At 34.7% G+C, this 16,086-nt stretch overlaps 1 protein-coding gene across 1 annotated transcript; it reads right to left on the reverse strand.

Annotated features, from left to right (window-relative positions):
• Positions 1-3,833: 3,833 nt before the first annotated feature.
• Positions 3,834-5,443, reverse strand: LOC149241065 (chaperone protein dnaJ 8, chloroplastic-like). Its single transcript, XM_089373861.1, has 3 exons — positions 4,807-5,443; positions 4,463-4,531; positions 3,834-4,348 (listed from the first exon to the last, which is right to left on the reverse strand). Exons 1-3 carry the CDS (start codon positions 5,020-5,022, stop codon positions 4,178-4,180), a joined length of 456 nt encoding a protein of 151 aa, XP_089229987.1. The 5' UTR covers positions 5,023-5,443; the 3' UTR covers positions 3,834-4,177.
• Between the last annotated feature and the right edge of the window lie 10,643 nt (positions 5,444-16,086).

The following is a 16,086-nucleotide window of genomic DNA, read 5'->3' on the forward strand; positions in this document are numbered from 1 at the left end:
TAGAAGAATAGAAAAAAATGGGTCACAAATATGTTGGGTTATGACTATGAAATCATCTACAAAAAAGGAAAGCAAAATGCTGTTGTGGATGCACTCTCAAGAAATGATGAAGATGTGGAAGCAATGTTTTATGCTATTTCTATTACCCAACCAAATTTGATAAACAAACCAAGAGATGAATGGAAGAATGACGAAGCAAGGTGGGAACTCATTCAAAAGTTGCCGAAAATCTTAATTCCAACAATATTGCCAGAACTTGACAAAGAAGGAAAAATCATATTGGAACCTGAAGCATTCACAGAACTGAGAATTCGATAGCTACAAAATCGATCAATTTCAAAGTATCTCATCAAGGGGAAGAACTTACCCACTGAAGATTACACATGGAATGATGATAATTTTATACAAAAACATCCAGAAGCATTGAGGACAACACTTTTTGAAGGAGAGGGGCGTATTAGGTCCCTGTACTACTAGTGTAACCCCTTATTATTATTAGTGCAACCTCCTTATTATATTGTTGTGCCCATGTAATACCCATATTGTTATTATTGTGCCACACAGAAGCCCACTATTGTTATTGTTGTCTTTATATTATTATTGTTATGTTGGCTCTGATTATATTATGACCCTTTAGACTCCTATACATAAAAATGAGGTATTGTCATTTGTGTAATGTAAAGAAAGTTGCTACCTTGAAAAGGCTGAATTCTAAGGCGTTTATCTCTCTTTTCTATCTTTTTGTGAGCTGATTTCATAACACTTTTCATCAAACTATTTCTTTTACATTCCAAATGAAACTCAAATTGCTGAAGGCAAAAGTAAAATCTAAAGGAGCTCTTCTCCGGGGATAGAACATTAGCACACATATAACGTAATTTATTCTTGATTTGGGCACGAGTCGCCCTCGTGACTCACAAATTTTCAAGACATTGCAATTATATTGGCACACAAAGTTGTTTGTGGCTCACACACTCCGGATAGGAAGCTGAGCGGATGGACCTTTAGGATCATTTGGATCAGCTGGAAAAGCAGGGCCGGCTTCTCTTCACCGTCTGTTCCTCTGTTCCGGGCTTGCAAATAAATACGTAGGAGTTCTAGTTATTAAGGCAACTGGAAGCATAGAAGAGCATCCCATTGATATTCGAACTAATGACTTGGACAAATTGGTTTGTCCCATTTTATTTTACATACCTGAGTCCTCTAGTATAACAATTTTAGAGGTTTTTAACGGTTTAGTTTCCATTTTGGAAAACCCACCATTAAGAACAATTTGTATATATCAAGTTCTAATAATAGCAAACTTTATTCAGCCTGGTTTGCTTTAAAGCGGGGCTTTTAGCAAAGTATTCTTGATCTATGCTCTGCCCGGGATACAGTCCAAAAATCAGTTCAAACGGTTTAAATATTCTACATGCTTGCCTGAATTTCTACTAATAAAATATATATCTTACATCCCCACTCCACCTTAAAAAAAACGCTCTCACAAATTTATATCACGGAAACCTTTATAAAAGGTGCATTTTTAAAATTTACATAAAACTTAGATTCTGGTAATTTCTATAATCCCTACAAATCCTTCCTTTAAAAATAGCAGTTTGGATGTTCAAAATGTAAACCGTCTCAACCAAACTTTTCAGTTATATGCTAATCAATAATGTTGCTTGCCACTTACAGTCACCTGGTTTCAGAAATAACAACTACCAATGCTCATTGGTAATTGTTTCAGAGATAACCAGGTAGTGGTTTCAGAGATAACAACTTCCTGGTTTCTCTCTGAAAAAAACAACTACCAATGCTCATTGGTTCACACAGAACATTGGCCATACACCAATTTTTCACGTATAACACTGCTTATGCATCACTTATTCACAATAGATTAACAGGTTTCTCTGATTAAATGGTATACAATCCAATTATAACAATAACTTTAGACCATTTTGTGTTTTGCTTCGTCACATAATCTCTCTCCCCAGATAATTTTCAAAATCCTTTGACATGCTCCCATACACTGGTTTTCTCATCTTCAACTTTGATTTCAAACCAAGAAAGGGATTCAAGGTTTCTACAATTTCAAATTTAATTGATTCAAATGATTTCAGTTTCCGGAATTTCCTCTGGAGAATTTATTTATTTATTTATTCTTTTTCAGTTCGAAAAAAGCTTTGATTGTATTAAATCAAATTCAAGATAAGGTCCTTTACATCAGAGTATACAGCAAATAGTAGACTTGACTGAGAAGGCAGAAAAAACGATTCTGCTATTCTGACAGTTTATATGAACCATAAAAGTTAGAAAGTAGATAGTGGTAAAAGGATTTATATGTGTGATATACAAAAAGACAGTTTATATGAACCATAAAAGTTAGAAAGTAGATAGTGGTAAAAGGATTTATATGTGTGATATACAAAAAGATAAAACAAAAGGAGAAATCTTTGCTGGCCCTAAAAAACTGTTTATAAGCTTTCCCATGAGTGGGATACAGAGACCGACATTTTTCACTAAAACGCTGACAAAGAATAATAAATATGCCTTCAATGAATTTCGGCTGGAACTTTTATCATTAATGAAACAAGGAAATGCAATCTATGAATCCCCACTGTTTTCCTGAAACAGGAATCAGAAGGTTTTACATCCCATATAAAAGGCTAATTTGAATAAATTTATCATTAATGAAACAAGGAAATGCAATCTATGAATCCCCACTGTTTTCCTGAAACAGGAATCAGAAGGTTTTACATCCCATATAAAAGGCTAATTTGAAATTTCTAAGAGCCATGATCCATCCCATTGTTGGCCACTCTTCGCTTACATCCCATATAAAAGGCTAATTTGAAATTTCTACATCTTTCACTAAAACGCTGACAAAGAATAATAAATATACCTTCAATGAATTTCGGCTGGAACTTTTACCATTAATGAAACAAGGAAATGCAATCTATGAATCCCCACTGTTTTCCTGAAACAGGAATCAGAAGGTTTTACATCCCATATAAAAGGCTAATTTGAAATTTCTAAGAGCCATGATCCATCCCATTGTTGGCCACTCTTCGCTTACATCCTATGTAAAAGGCTAATTTGAAATTTCTAAGAGCCATGATCCATCCCATTGTTGGCCACTCTTCGCTGCTACATCTGTAACCTGGACACTATGCCTACTTCAATCGTCCTCATTAACATTGCCGGTGTTGCACATTCCAGATTTCTCTTGTTGCAGCAATGCCCTCCTCGACGGAACCAAAATTCAAGCCTAAAGAATAATTTGTCTGGGGTTCTCCCACATTTGTCACTATAACAATTTATAAAGCAAATACTCCAAACTAATTGATTGAAAATATCTTAGTCCCAGATGAAACCTATAAAATCAACATTAGTGTTAGTGTTAATAATGCTTCCAGCAAATAATAATGCTTTGTTCAGGATGATACAACTTAGAAAAGTATATTATGGAATGAAACTACACATTTTTCTCAAGGATCAAATATCTAGAAACTTACATTATGGAATGAAACAACAGCAATTCATCTCAATGACCAAAGATCTTATCCAAAATAATGCTTCCAGCAAATAATGATGCTTTGTTCAGGATGATACAACTTAGAAAAGTACATTATGGAATGAAACTACACATTTTTCTCAAGGATCAAATATCTAGAAACTTACATTATGGAATGAAACAACAGCATTTCATCTCAATGATCAAAGGTCTTATCCAAAATAATGGTTTCCATTAAATGAATGTCATTACAAATTAGAGGAAGAAGAGTTGGGAGCTCTTTATTGAAGAGCAGATCACCATAATAATCACATGGTCCAGAGAGATATCCCACGGCTATGTACAAGTAGTCAAATAATCAGGATCCATGAGCAAATCAAATGACTCACTAAAACAGAGGCATCTCAAAAGGTTGTTGCTTCATCTGGATCAATAAGTCCTTAGTGTTGTGGGAGCCAACTCCAGAGAAATCAAATCAACTATACAGGTAGAAGAGCATATTGTCTTTCCAGGAGATGAATGAAGAAGCTTTATTAGGTTTCTAAGACAGATGTTTTGCTGCCAATAGCAAGAACTTCATAGATAGCCCATAACAGTCAACAAGGGATAGGTCATGGAGAGGCCATTACTATTTGCAAGGCCACCCAACAGACACCTATACAGTTTATGATGATAATTTCTTCATGCATAAATGTTAATATGAGAAGAATAGTCAAGGGTTCCAGCTCCTTCCCATCCCATCCATTCTTCCCACTCATCCCAAGAATCGTTATTGATTCCCATCATGCCATCCACATAGTAATCAGCAGAATAGCTTTGCTGCTTTGCCCTTGCTAAACTGGACATTAAAGTCTGCACATTCATCACAAAAGTAACAACATTCAGAACCATGGGTATACATAAGAATCCCATGTTACAAAATGAAAATGTATATAAATAAAGATTACTCTTGGGAAAGCAAGTTACCTCATAAGCCTGATTGATCTTCTGAAATTGAACCCCACAGTTATCTCCTTTGCAAACATCCGGATGATACTGTAACCAGATCATATCAACATATGAGTGCAATAAATTTTTTTCTTTTAAATTTATATTGAAAATAGATCATGATATTTTGTGACATTTTATATGATCAGGAATATTACCAGACATATTTTTCCTTAAAAAAATTCGAGAATATGTGAATTCCCACATTTTTAATTTCTATTACTAACCTGTATAACTTTTACTATTTGCTTCAGAGATGGAAGACTTATTGAAAATATCTGATCTTGAAAGTAAGGGACAAGTTCGAATGGGTATTTCCATACCTGCAACGCAAGGCGACGGTAGGCTCTCTTCACATCTTTTTCAGAAACCCCAGGGCTCAATCTCAGAGTCTCATACTGCTCTTTCATCCCAGGAAAAACTTGAGAGGCCATCACAGTTACATTCCTCCTGCCTCCCAAATTCTTCCTGTCTCCACTTTTTCTTTCTAAGAATGAATTCCCCTTGGCTCCCACAAACCTGTTAACAGAGGCAGCCATGATCTCTGACAAAAGAAACCGCTGACCAACAAACCGAGCTTGAAGCCCAACTGCAAAACTGATCTTATCTGACAAAAGAAACCGCCGACCAACAAACAGATCTTGAAGCACAACTGCGAAACTGATCTTATCCTCTGGAACCCCAATTGGGTGCACCCAAATCCAGTTACTAGACCAAAACAAATAGCAGAGATTGCCCCTAATGTGGGTATCAAATCACAGGAAAAGAATACAGATATCACCTGATCCACCACCGCTAAGGATATTTATAACTGATTTCAATCTTATGACACCGACCGATTCACACATCCAATGATGGATTAACTTAAACCTGCCGTTATCTGGTATTTTGTTGCAAGTCGTTCTTATCCACTGCCGCGTCAGCATTCCGCCTCTTCCGAATATGGATTATGTCAAGACCGGCGGTTGCCATCTAGAGTTGAATGGTGAGTTTGCATAAATGGATGTCCCAAATTATATCACTAAATTCAGAAACAAAAAACAAAAACATAAAACCAGTCCACTAGATATTTTAATTATAATACTCTAAATTGGAATTGGATAATATAATTTCAGTAAATCCTAACAAATTTCGTACAAACTTTAACTAAAAACGCCAAAACCGTAGACCAATTAGTTGCGCCATTTCAAAGTTCTTATCCGTTCGCGCATGGCGGGGCCGGGTCCTTAGTCGAGTCTCCACCTACAGTATTCGTACACGTACTCCCCTTATAAGGACCCCGCCTGGATACGCGGTCAGTCGTGGATACTAATACCTAGACACGTAGCAGTGTGTTCAGCTGTAGGGCTGAGCTGGCAATTTGGGCGGGAATTGAACTAGTCTTATGTAATTTTCGAGGTAGCAACTAACAGTTGGCACTCTTTGTTACCAGGATACTACTTTCCAGACACGTAGCAGAGTGTGCATCTGTAGGGCTGAGCTGGCAATTTGGGCGGGAAATCTTCGTGGTAGCAACTTACAGTTGGTTGGCAGTTGGTGTTCTTAGTTAAAAGGATATTTGAGACTCCAAAGCGGGTTTCAATTGACAGTCAGTTTGCGGTTGGAATTCTTAGTTAAAAGGAGGTCTCAGACTCCAAAACGGGTTTCCCATTTAAAGTTAATTTATTTTAATTCAAAAATATAATATATTTGATATTTTATCAAAAAAAATAAGGGGTTTTCACATTTTTGGCTATTATTATATGGTGTTTTTTTAAATCTTTGATTTTTATTTTTATTTTTGTTAATTTTGTTTAAAATTTGGTTTGAAATTTAAAATAAATTATAAAACTATATATATGTACAATTATATTAAAAATATTAATGTAGTTGATATAGTTGAAAGCTTTATAAATGTAGCCAAAAAAAATTGCTACAAAAAATATTGTAATATTAAGAATATTTTACTAATGTACAAATTCACCCGATTAACCATGTATAAAAAGGTTTTGGATCACTTTAACTTGAGAAAAAAAAGGAAGTAAAATGGACCATTTTGCTAAGTAAAATTTGTTTATATATTAATTTCCCGATCTAATTAGAATATGAACTTATCAGAATTGGAATAATCTCAAATCCCTAGGAAATTGGTGGGCGGAGAGCCTGGTGACACTTTGAGTAAAAAAAGAATTACACATCTTATTGTAAAATGGACCATTTTGCTAACTAAAATTTATTTGTACTTTAATTTTCCCATCTAATTAGAATATGAACTTATTAGAAATAGAATAATCTCAAATCCCTAAGAAATTGGTGGGCATAGAGCCACATGGCATGAATATAATTTTTAAAATTTATTAAAAGTCAATGCAACTTAATAAACTTTGTAACACACTACAACAGTTGATAATCATTAAGACTAAGCATATGTTGAGCATATTCCCTTGAGAATCAATGTAAGTAGTCAATTAAAAGAATGAAAAAAATTCAACAAATCTTCATCCACCTTAACTTGAACGAAAAAGCCTTCAACAATTAATTGTTAAAATTGCATGGTTTTTTTGAAGTATTTATTTTATTTATATATTCAAAATTATATTTTCAATAATGGAAAATTAGACTAGAAATTTAAAATAATTATTAAAAATATATATAATAATTATTAAAATTCTATAATCAACATTTGATAGGGATTTTCAAGATGTTGAATTTATCTGCCATTTAAAAATTCAATTTATTTGAATAATGCAAAATTACAATTTCACCAACAATTATATACAGCTTGAGTGGGCATAATGGTTAAGAGCATATGTTTCCTCCTAAGAGGTCACAAGTTCAAAACCAGAGGGGGGTAGAGTATGTATGCCTTCATAGACTCAATAGTCAAATCACGTGAAGGTGGGTCCCTTGTCCCACGAAATTCCATGGTCCCTTGTCCCACGAAATTCCATGGGCACAAATCTAGCCATGTTAAAGGTTGGTGCGACCTAGGCCTGGTTGGATCCACATGTTATTTTGATGGTTTAGATGCCCCTGGGTTGAAGTTTATCAAGCCAAAGGTTTAGTCATTTTAAAGACTCATGCAACTTAGCAAACAAAAAAAAATCATGAACAAAAAATACAAAGAATTTGGGATGTGTGTGTATGTTGGAATAGGGCTTTCAAAAGTTTAATTTAATTATCAATAATTTTTAGGTGGATGGTGGGAATTTAACCTCCATAGAATATTCTAGAATACTTCAAATAGTATTCAAAAATCAAAGGTTGATATTCATCTCTAAATTAGTTATGCCCTTTTTGCCCTAGTAATTAAATTGATTAATTTAAAAAATGTCATGTGACCAAGTATCATATGAAATGAGTTATGGTTATTTGGGCATATGGCATTGATAAGCCATGGTATTGTAGCAAAACCTATTTATATATTAAGAATCTTCATAGTTAAACATATTGTTATATATATATATATATAGAGAGAGAGAGAGAGAGAGAGAGAGAGAAGAAAATTCAAGTTATCAAATATTTCAAAATGGGATAACTTTGGTTCGTGGATTTGCTAGGATGTAGGATGTGTTTCACACCATCTCTCAGCTCGAGTTAGCCTGTTGATGTCACTATTGGTTGGATGTGTCCCTAGGGATCAAACCTCTGCTAATCATTGGGTATGGTAGAACACAAAATTTACAGTTTGAGAAGGCTACTTTGTTTTATTGTTTCAATCGGGACTTCCTCCAAAGTCTCATGTTTGGTCACGAGTTTGGAATCCCAATTGTCCACCAAAACTCAACTCCTTTTGCTAGTTGTTAATGCATGGTAAATTCTTGACAACAAATAATCTTAGGAAAAGAGAATTGGCTAGCCCCTTATGCTATCCTTTATGCTTGAGACAAGAAGAAACAATTGCTCATTTGTTTTTCAATTATTTCTTTGTTTGTGAAGTTTGAGGGTTTACCCTTGCTTCTCTATTTTCTAGAATTCGACGACATGAGCAACCCACCTCCCTCTTCTCTTATTGGCAGGGTTGCTACCTTGGAAAATTCAAAGGAAATAACTCCTCAAGGAAATTTGTTTGGTGTTCTCGAAATTTGTTTGTTGGAAGGTTTGGAAAGTTTGGAATGACAACATTTTCATTGAGAAGCAATATCGCCCTCACTCTATAGCCTTAAGAGCTTGAGTGCTATGTGTTGAACATAGGAAGAATTCTTTCCTTCCCACTAATATGGGAAATGTGGTTTCCCAAGAAAATGAATGGCTTCTTAACCTCCTTCTTGGTTTTACAATAAAGGTGTAAAATTGGACGTAAGAGTCCTAATGAGAAATGGTATTCCTTCCCTCACAACTATTCCTCAACAATGGGTTTGATATGCTTTGTAATTTTTTCTTGTATCTATAAACCTTTTGGAGAATCTATACCTCTAAAGACATTGTGTCCTTAATCATAGTAAAAAAGATAATAGATATTGAGAATAAAGTCCAACGTGAGGTTACGGGTCTAGCTGGCCTTGAAGCATTTTCATTGTACTCACCTACTATGCAAACCATGATCCAAGCATGGATTTTGATTTAATCCAATATTCTCATCACAGTTCAAAGAAAATATATTAATTCTTTTAGAAATAATAATAATAATAATAAGTCCATGAGGCGTAGAATAGACAATGATGAGATGTATTGTTAAGGCACTTTGTGATGTGAAGGTCATCAGTTCGAAACTCCATAGGAAAAAATCTAGCCATGTTAAGTGCTAGTGTGGCTCAGGCTGGGTGCGATCCCCAGGTGATTTTGATGGATTAGATGCCCCTTAGTCATAGTTTCTCAAGCCAAAGGTTAAGTGTGTAGTCATCTCAAGACTCACACAATTTAGTAACCATAATAATAATAATAAAATTTATAATTTAGCTAATTTCTATGATTTTTTATTTTATTTTAACAATGTGAGATATATCACAGATTGATGTTTATCGAAGTTTATCAACTATTTAATTTATATGATTTCCCTAGTTAGTCATATTCCCATCATTATAATTTTAATGATGATAATATGCTTTGGTGTAAGATTCAACATTGTTTTAAATTTTTTAAGAGTTATTTTTCTTTAAACATAAAAACTTATTACCAACTCAAAAAATTATTCAAAATCTAAAAAAAATAGGTACTATCTGAATTCTATCTTTATGAAAAAATATTTTAAGAGTAGTCTAATGAGGCCACAATTTCGTCTATAAAATAATGGAAATTCCTGCAAGATTTTGACAAAATCTCGCTGAATTTTTTTGAAAATCTTGGTTACTGGTGTCAAGCTTCAAGATTTTGGGTGCCTCACAGGTTCTTCATGGTGTTGAATCCATTTCCACCATCAAAAAAGTGATTTAAACACTCCAACAATCAATTTTTTTGAAAATTTTCTTACTAAATTATGGCAAGAAATTTGTTGTTTGGGCAACATCGTGGCCTCAATAGACAATGCCATTATTTTATCTTTTTTTTTTCATACCTTACAAATAATAATTAATATAAAACATCCTCTTGTCAACTAACAATTAAATTATTATAATTTTATTCATTTAAATATATATATATATATAGATATATTTTTAATTTATATTTAATTATAAAAAGTAATTTCATAATACAAAAAAATTATTACATTATAATATAACGATCGAAAACAAGTATATAATAATCGACATTGCATTAATTATTATTTTATAATAATTATATATAGACAAATATCATTCTTCGTTTGATTATACATGTTGAGTATGCCTTAAACCTGCTTTTGCTTAGTGAATAGTTGGTCTTCCTAGGATATAAGGAAATATGTTAATGACCCAAAAACTAGAGACATATTGCAAGAGCAAAAGCTTGCCCCCTTAAGAACCACCAATTAGTAATTTTAGGTGGTGTGATTTTATTTGAATAACGATGACAAGTCAACCTACATTTGTGAGTAGGAGCCAATGATGTTTGTCCTAATGCTGGTTTGACAACTAAATTATGATAAATTTTCTGTTCGGTCCCTATAATACTAGTGTAGCCCCCTTATTGTTATTGTTAGTGTAGCCACTGTATTGTTATTATTGTGCCCATTTAGCTCCCATATTGTTTTTGTTGTGCCCCATAGAAGCCCACTATTGTTATTGTTGTGCCCTTACATTATTATCGCTATGTAGGCTTTGATTATATTGTGACCCCTTAGACTTCTATATATGCCAAGGAGGTATTGTCATTTGTATCATCCAAGAATTGTCCATTTATGTGTTTTTAAGGAGGCTTACCCCTCGAAGAGGCTAATTTTCAAGTCGTTGATCTATCTTTTCCTCTGTTTTGTGATATGATTGCATAACACTTGGTATTAGAGCTTTGGATTCAAGGCTTTCACTGCTTCAAACATGTCATCTTGGAATTTTCGCTATAACGTTTTTCTATGAGACTTCAGAAGTTGGAATTTTTGACCACGTTGAGCTGAAATCTTGTTAAACTTTGTGTAAAAATTTCATATCTTGTTTCACTATATTTTCTGAGATGTGGTCTTAATAAGTTAGGGCTTTTGCATGCTCTAGAATTCAGTCTCAAACAAGTGACCTAGGGAAAATTGTCATAACTTTCTCTTCGTGCATCAAATTTGAATTTCATCAAAAGTGACCAAAGTTTCACAGATTGTAGTTTTTCGTGTATTAATTTTAGGGCCAAATCCTGCAATAGTGACACGTGGCATCTCGTACAAGTTTTCTCTACTTAACCTATCCATAATCAGGTCACTGTGGGATATTTGGTAGAATTTTTCTTGGAGAATCCATCCTTGATCTAAATTGTGGCATTGGAAAGAAGACATAGAGGGATACCACATGATGAATTTCAGACTTTGGGAGGCTAAAATTATAGAGATGCAACTGTTGCAAGATCAAGCTCCTAAAAGTAAGAAAAGGTGTGTATTTTTTAAAATTTTGCGTAACTTTTGTTTGAAAAAACAGTTTGAAGTGATTCAAAAGGTATAATGAAGCATAGATATAATTGCTTGATTCCAAAATGCCTCAAAACAAAAAAATGGATACACCTAGTAAGCAACTAGAAAGCTCTACTATGACGCATGAAGAAGAGGAAGAAACACAACATGATATATCAAAATTACGAGACCAAGTGCAACAAATTTAGCTCTTGCAAAGAGTAATAAAAAATTAATTGGAATCTAAGATGGATGGTTTGGATTTTGGAAACAAAAATAAAAGGAAGCATGGAAGGTTTGAAGGATGGTTTAAAAGCATACATGGGAGTTTTTAAAGTAGACATGGACACGATGAATGTCAAGTTGGAAGGGTTGACAAAATTGTTGCAAGAAAGGCTTCCGAGTGGTGACAAGGTACTCCATGAAAATTGTGATGAGGACAAAAGGAATATGAATTATTATTTTATAGACTCCAATGTTGGGTTTCAAACCCACCACATTGCAAAGATCGATATGAGGAAGTTTGATGGTAAGTATCCGGTAACATGGATACTACAGATGGATCAATTCTTTGATCTACACGATGTGTTGCACACACAAAAGGTACACATTGCATCTTTATATTTAGAACCAAATTAATTTGTGTGATATCGATGGCTTTTTTATCATAAATCAATTGTCACCTAGACAATTTTTACAGAATAATTAGTAGCACATTATGAGGATACAAAGAGAAATACCTTCTTTAGCTAATTCATAAATCTCAAACAAACGGGTTTTATGGCAGAGCACATTGAGGACTTCCAAAGAGTGAATATCAAGGTAAATGATATTCCAAAAGAGCATAGGATTGGTGTCTTCACAAGGACTTTAAAGGATAACATCCAAAATGAGGTTCACCTTTGGGAACCTAATTCATTGGAGAAAGCCTTCAAGGTGGCAAGAAAAGTTGAAAGCAAAATTATGGCAACAAGGAAGTCTACCACTCACAACTATAAAGATGGAAGTGTTGCTGCTCCTAGCCTCCCACAACCTACAAGTTTGAAACCACAACAACTAGAGGAAGAAAGAGCAAAGGACTTTATTGCAATTTTGATAGAAAATACACTGAGGGTAATAAGTGTGTTGAGAAGAAATTATTTTACATAGATTATGAAGAGGAGGAAGAAAAGGAACAAGAAACGTCAAAAGAATAGGATATACACTAGGAACCAACCCCAGAGAAAGAATAACCATATATCACAATGCATTGGCAAGAATTACTACTCCTCAAACTCTCAAGATAGAAGGATACAATTGTTTCATCCTTACCAGTGGGAAGAAAAATAAAGGTAATAGTGTTGATTGATTCTAGTAGTACCCATAATTTTATTCATTGTAAGATAGCCAAAAAATTGAATTTCTTTCTATATCTAACACCAGAGTGTGAAGTGATGGTTGAAAATGAGGAACTATGAATTGCTCAGGGAAGTACCATATTATCAATCTAACCATGGTGGAATATGTATTGAATAGTCCAATTCTTTCCATTCCAATGGCTAGTGATGATGTTGTATCAAGAGTCTAATGGTTACAATCTTTGGGGACAATGTATTTTAATTTTCAAGAACTTTTCTTGAAATTTATTGGGAAGGAAAGGAAATTGAATTAAGGGGCATCACAGGGAAAATGGGGAAGATAATCAACTCTAATGACATGAAAAATCTTTTGAAGAAATAACAACGAGGCATAATTACACAATTATGCTCACTAGATGTTCAAACATTGAAATCATTTGTTTCCCCAGATCTCCAACGAATATTGGACAATCATTCCAAGGTATTTGAGACTCCCAAATGCCTCCCACCTATTTAGGATCATGACCATGCTATTCACTTGATTCCAGGATTCCTCCAAACATCAAAACTTACAAATATCCCTATTCCCAAAACAATGAAGTTGAATCTATGGTTGCAGAAATGCTAGAGGTAGGTATAATTCAACCTAGCCTAAGTTCTTTCCCTACTCTAGTAGTATTGGTGGATAAGAAGGATGGATCATGGCTTATGTGTTTGGATTACAGGGAGCTCAACAAGTTCGATATTAAAGATAAATTTCCCATTCTTGTCATTGATGAATTGTTGGATAAATTACATGGAGCAATTTACTTCACTATGCTGGATCTTCATTTAGGATATCATCAAATTAGAATGAAGAATGAAGACATTCCAAAAAAAGCATTCAGAACTCATGAAGGTCATTATGATTTTTTGGTCATGCCTTTTGGCCTTACCAATGCACCTTCCACATTTCAAGGTTGGATGAATTCCATTTTCAAACCCTTAATTTGTGTTATTATTTTTTGATGATATACTAATCTACAAGAAGTCTTGGAAGGATCATATTCAACATGTTGACAGGGTGCTCAAACTATTGGAGGAGAAACAATTGTATGCAAAAACTTCTTGGGGTACAAGAGGTGGAATATTTGGGTCATATTGTATCACATGGGGGTGTTAAGATAGATCCTAACAAAATTAAAGCCATCAAGGAATGGAAAATCCCCACAACCTTAAAAATTATTGCAAGTTTGTTAAGAATTATGGGAAAATAACATCACCTCTAATAACATTACTGAAGAAAGATGCATTTTTTTGGACTCTAGATGTAACTAAGTCCTTTGAACATATTAAAGAGGCAATTTTCCAAGCTCTGGTTTTAGCTACTCTAGACTTCACAAAAACCTTTATGGTGGAATGTGACGCCTCAGGAAATGGAATTGGTGTTGTTTTAATGCAATAAGGAAGACCCATTGCTTTTGAAAGTCGTCCAATCAAGGGATAATATTTACACAAACCTATTTATGAGAACGAAATTTTGGCAATACTACATGCCTTGAAGCAATGGCGCCCTTACCTAATGGGAAGACACTTCAAGGTAAAAACTGACCATGATAGTCTTAAATAATTTTTGGAACAAATATTATCTTCAAAAGAGCAACAAAAATGGGTCACTAAGATGTTGGGTTGTGACTTTGAAATCATCTACAAAAAAGGGAGGCAAAATGTTGTTGCAGATGCACTCTTAGGAATGGATGAGGATGTGGAAGCATTGCTCTATGCCATTTCTATTATCCAACCTGACTAGATAACTGAAGCAAAGGAGGAACGAAAGAATAATGAAGAGGTGTGGAAATTCATTCAAAAGTTGCAGCAAGATCTGAGTACATCTGATACATTTATATGGAAAAATGACTCATTATGGTATGAAGATCACTTATATCTATGTAAGAATTCCCAACTCAAACAAAAGGTTCTTTTGGAATTTCACAACTCTCCTTTAATAGGGAACTCAGGATTTTTAAAAACTTACCATAGGGTCAAGAAGGATTTTTTTGGGATGGCCATAAATCTGTGTCATGCGGAAAGAGTCAATTTTGTGGACAAACCCGACCTCCCTAGAAGCTAAGGCTTTCTAGTGACAAACAAGACAAGTAAACACTACCTTTCTCTAAATATGCATTTAGAATACAAGTAATCAGGTGTTCATACACATACCTTTAGTCCAACGATTTGTAGTAGTCCAGCCTCGCCGATCCGGATGAGCTCCTCCTTCTCTTCGAAACCTGCATTCACTAACAAGCCAAAAGATTACATAGCACCTGAATAACTTATAAAATAACACATATTCATCATACAGACCAAGGAGTATATGAAACAAATCATGTATAACAATCTGTTGAGAAAAGTGAGCTTAATTGTATTAAGTGGAAACAAAAAAAACCATTACAACCTGAGCCTTGGTGTTGTGCAGGTCCCTCCTAGGGTCCAACAAGAGTTCTCCTTTACTTTGATCAGCTCACCCACTTCCAAATAAGGCTAGGAAAGGATGGGAATCTCTCCTCTCAAGCTCTATAAGGGAGTCCTAATTCCAGCAGCATCTACCCTTAGGAATGTTCAGCTTTTAACCTCCCCTCCCTCTGGCCCAATGCCTGTATTTATAGTGCTCTAGAGGAAGTTAATCAGGTCCACCATCAATGGGATAAGCCCCTCTTTGAATGGGATAGCTCCCCTCTTGATGGGATAAGTTCCTCTTTCATAGGGATACATGAACCATCTGGAGGCGCTCAATACACATCAAACAAGCTTCTAGAATGCTCTAGAAATGACCACAAGTAACTTTTTTGAAGTGAAACTTGCGCCTTTTGACCTTCGCAGGAGTACGCACCCACACCTTTACCTACAGAGCGTACAAGTACGCAGGTATTGTGAACTTGAGGTGCGTACACGCAGGTAAGGCTAAGAGAAACTGCGTACCCAGAGATATATAGATTTTTAAAGACTCTCTCTCTTTCTTGGAGTTTGACATGAAGAGCAGAGGTATGAGACTTGCCAAGGAGGATAGTATGACAGTTGATAGAGCCATACTAACTGCAAATAGTCATGGTGACAAATTTTAGTGTAACAGATTGCCCCCTAAAGTGCGAAGCCTGTAGTAGATTATGGTTTCATATCATCTAGGAAGGGTGAAGTACTTTATCATTTCAAGGATTATCTTGTGGAGAGCCCAGTCGGAACCTGCAAATATTCAACACAAAATACATATATAAGATCATATCATCGCTGAGGTAGGCATTCCCATACTTAGATCAAAAACTTTAACTAACAAACTAACTACTGCTCCAATACAGGAATGATTT

The sequence above is a fragment of the Pinus tabuliformis genome, chromosome 8 (genome assembly GCF_031772625.1).
Source record: "Pinus tabuliformis cultivar Carrire ecotype Pingquan chromosome 8, CPIR1, whole genome shotgun sequence".
NCBI lineage: Eukaryota > Viridiplantae > Streptophyta > Pinopsida > Pinales > Pinaceae > Pinus > Pinus tabuliformis.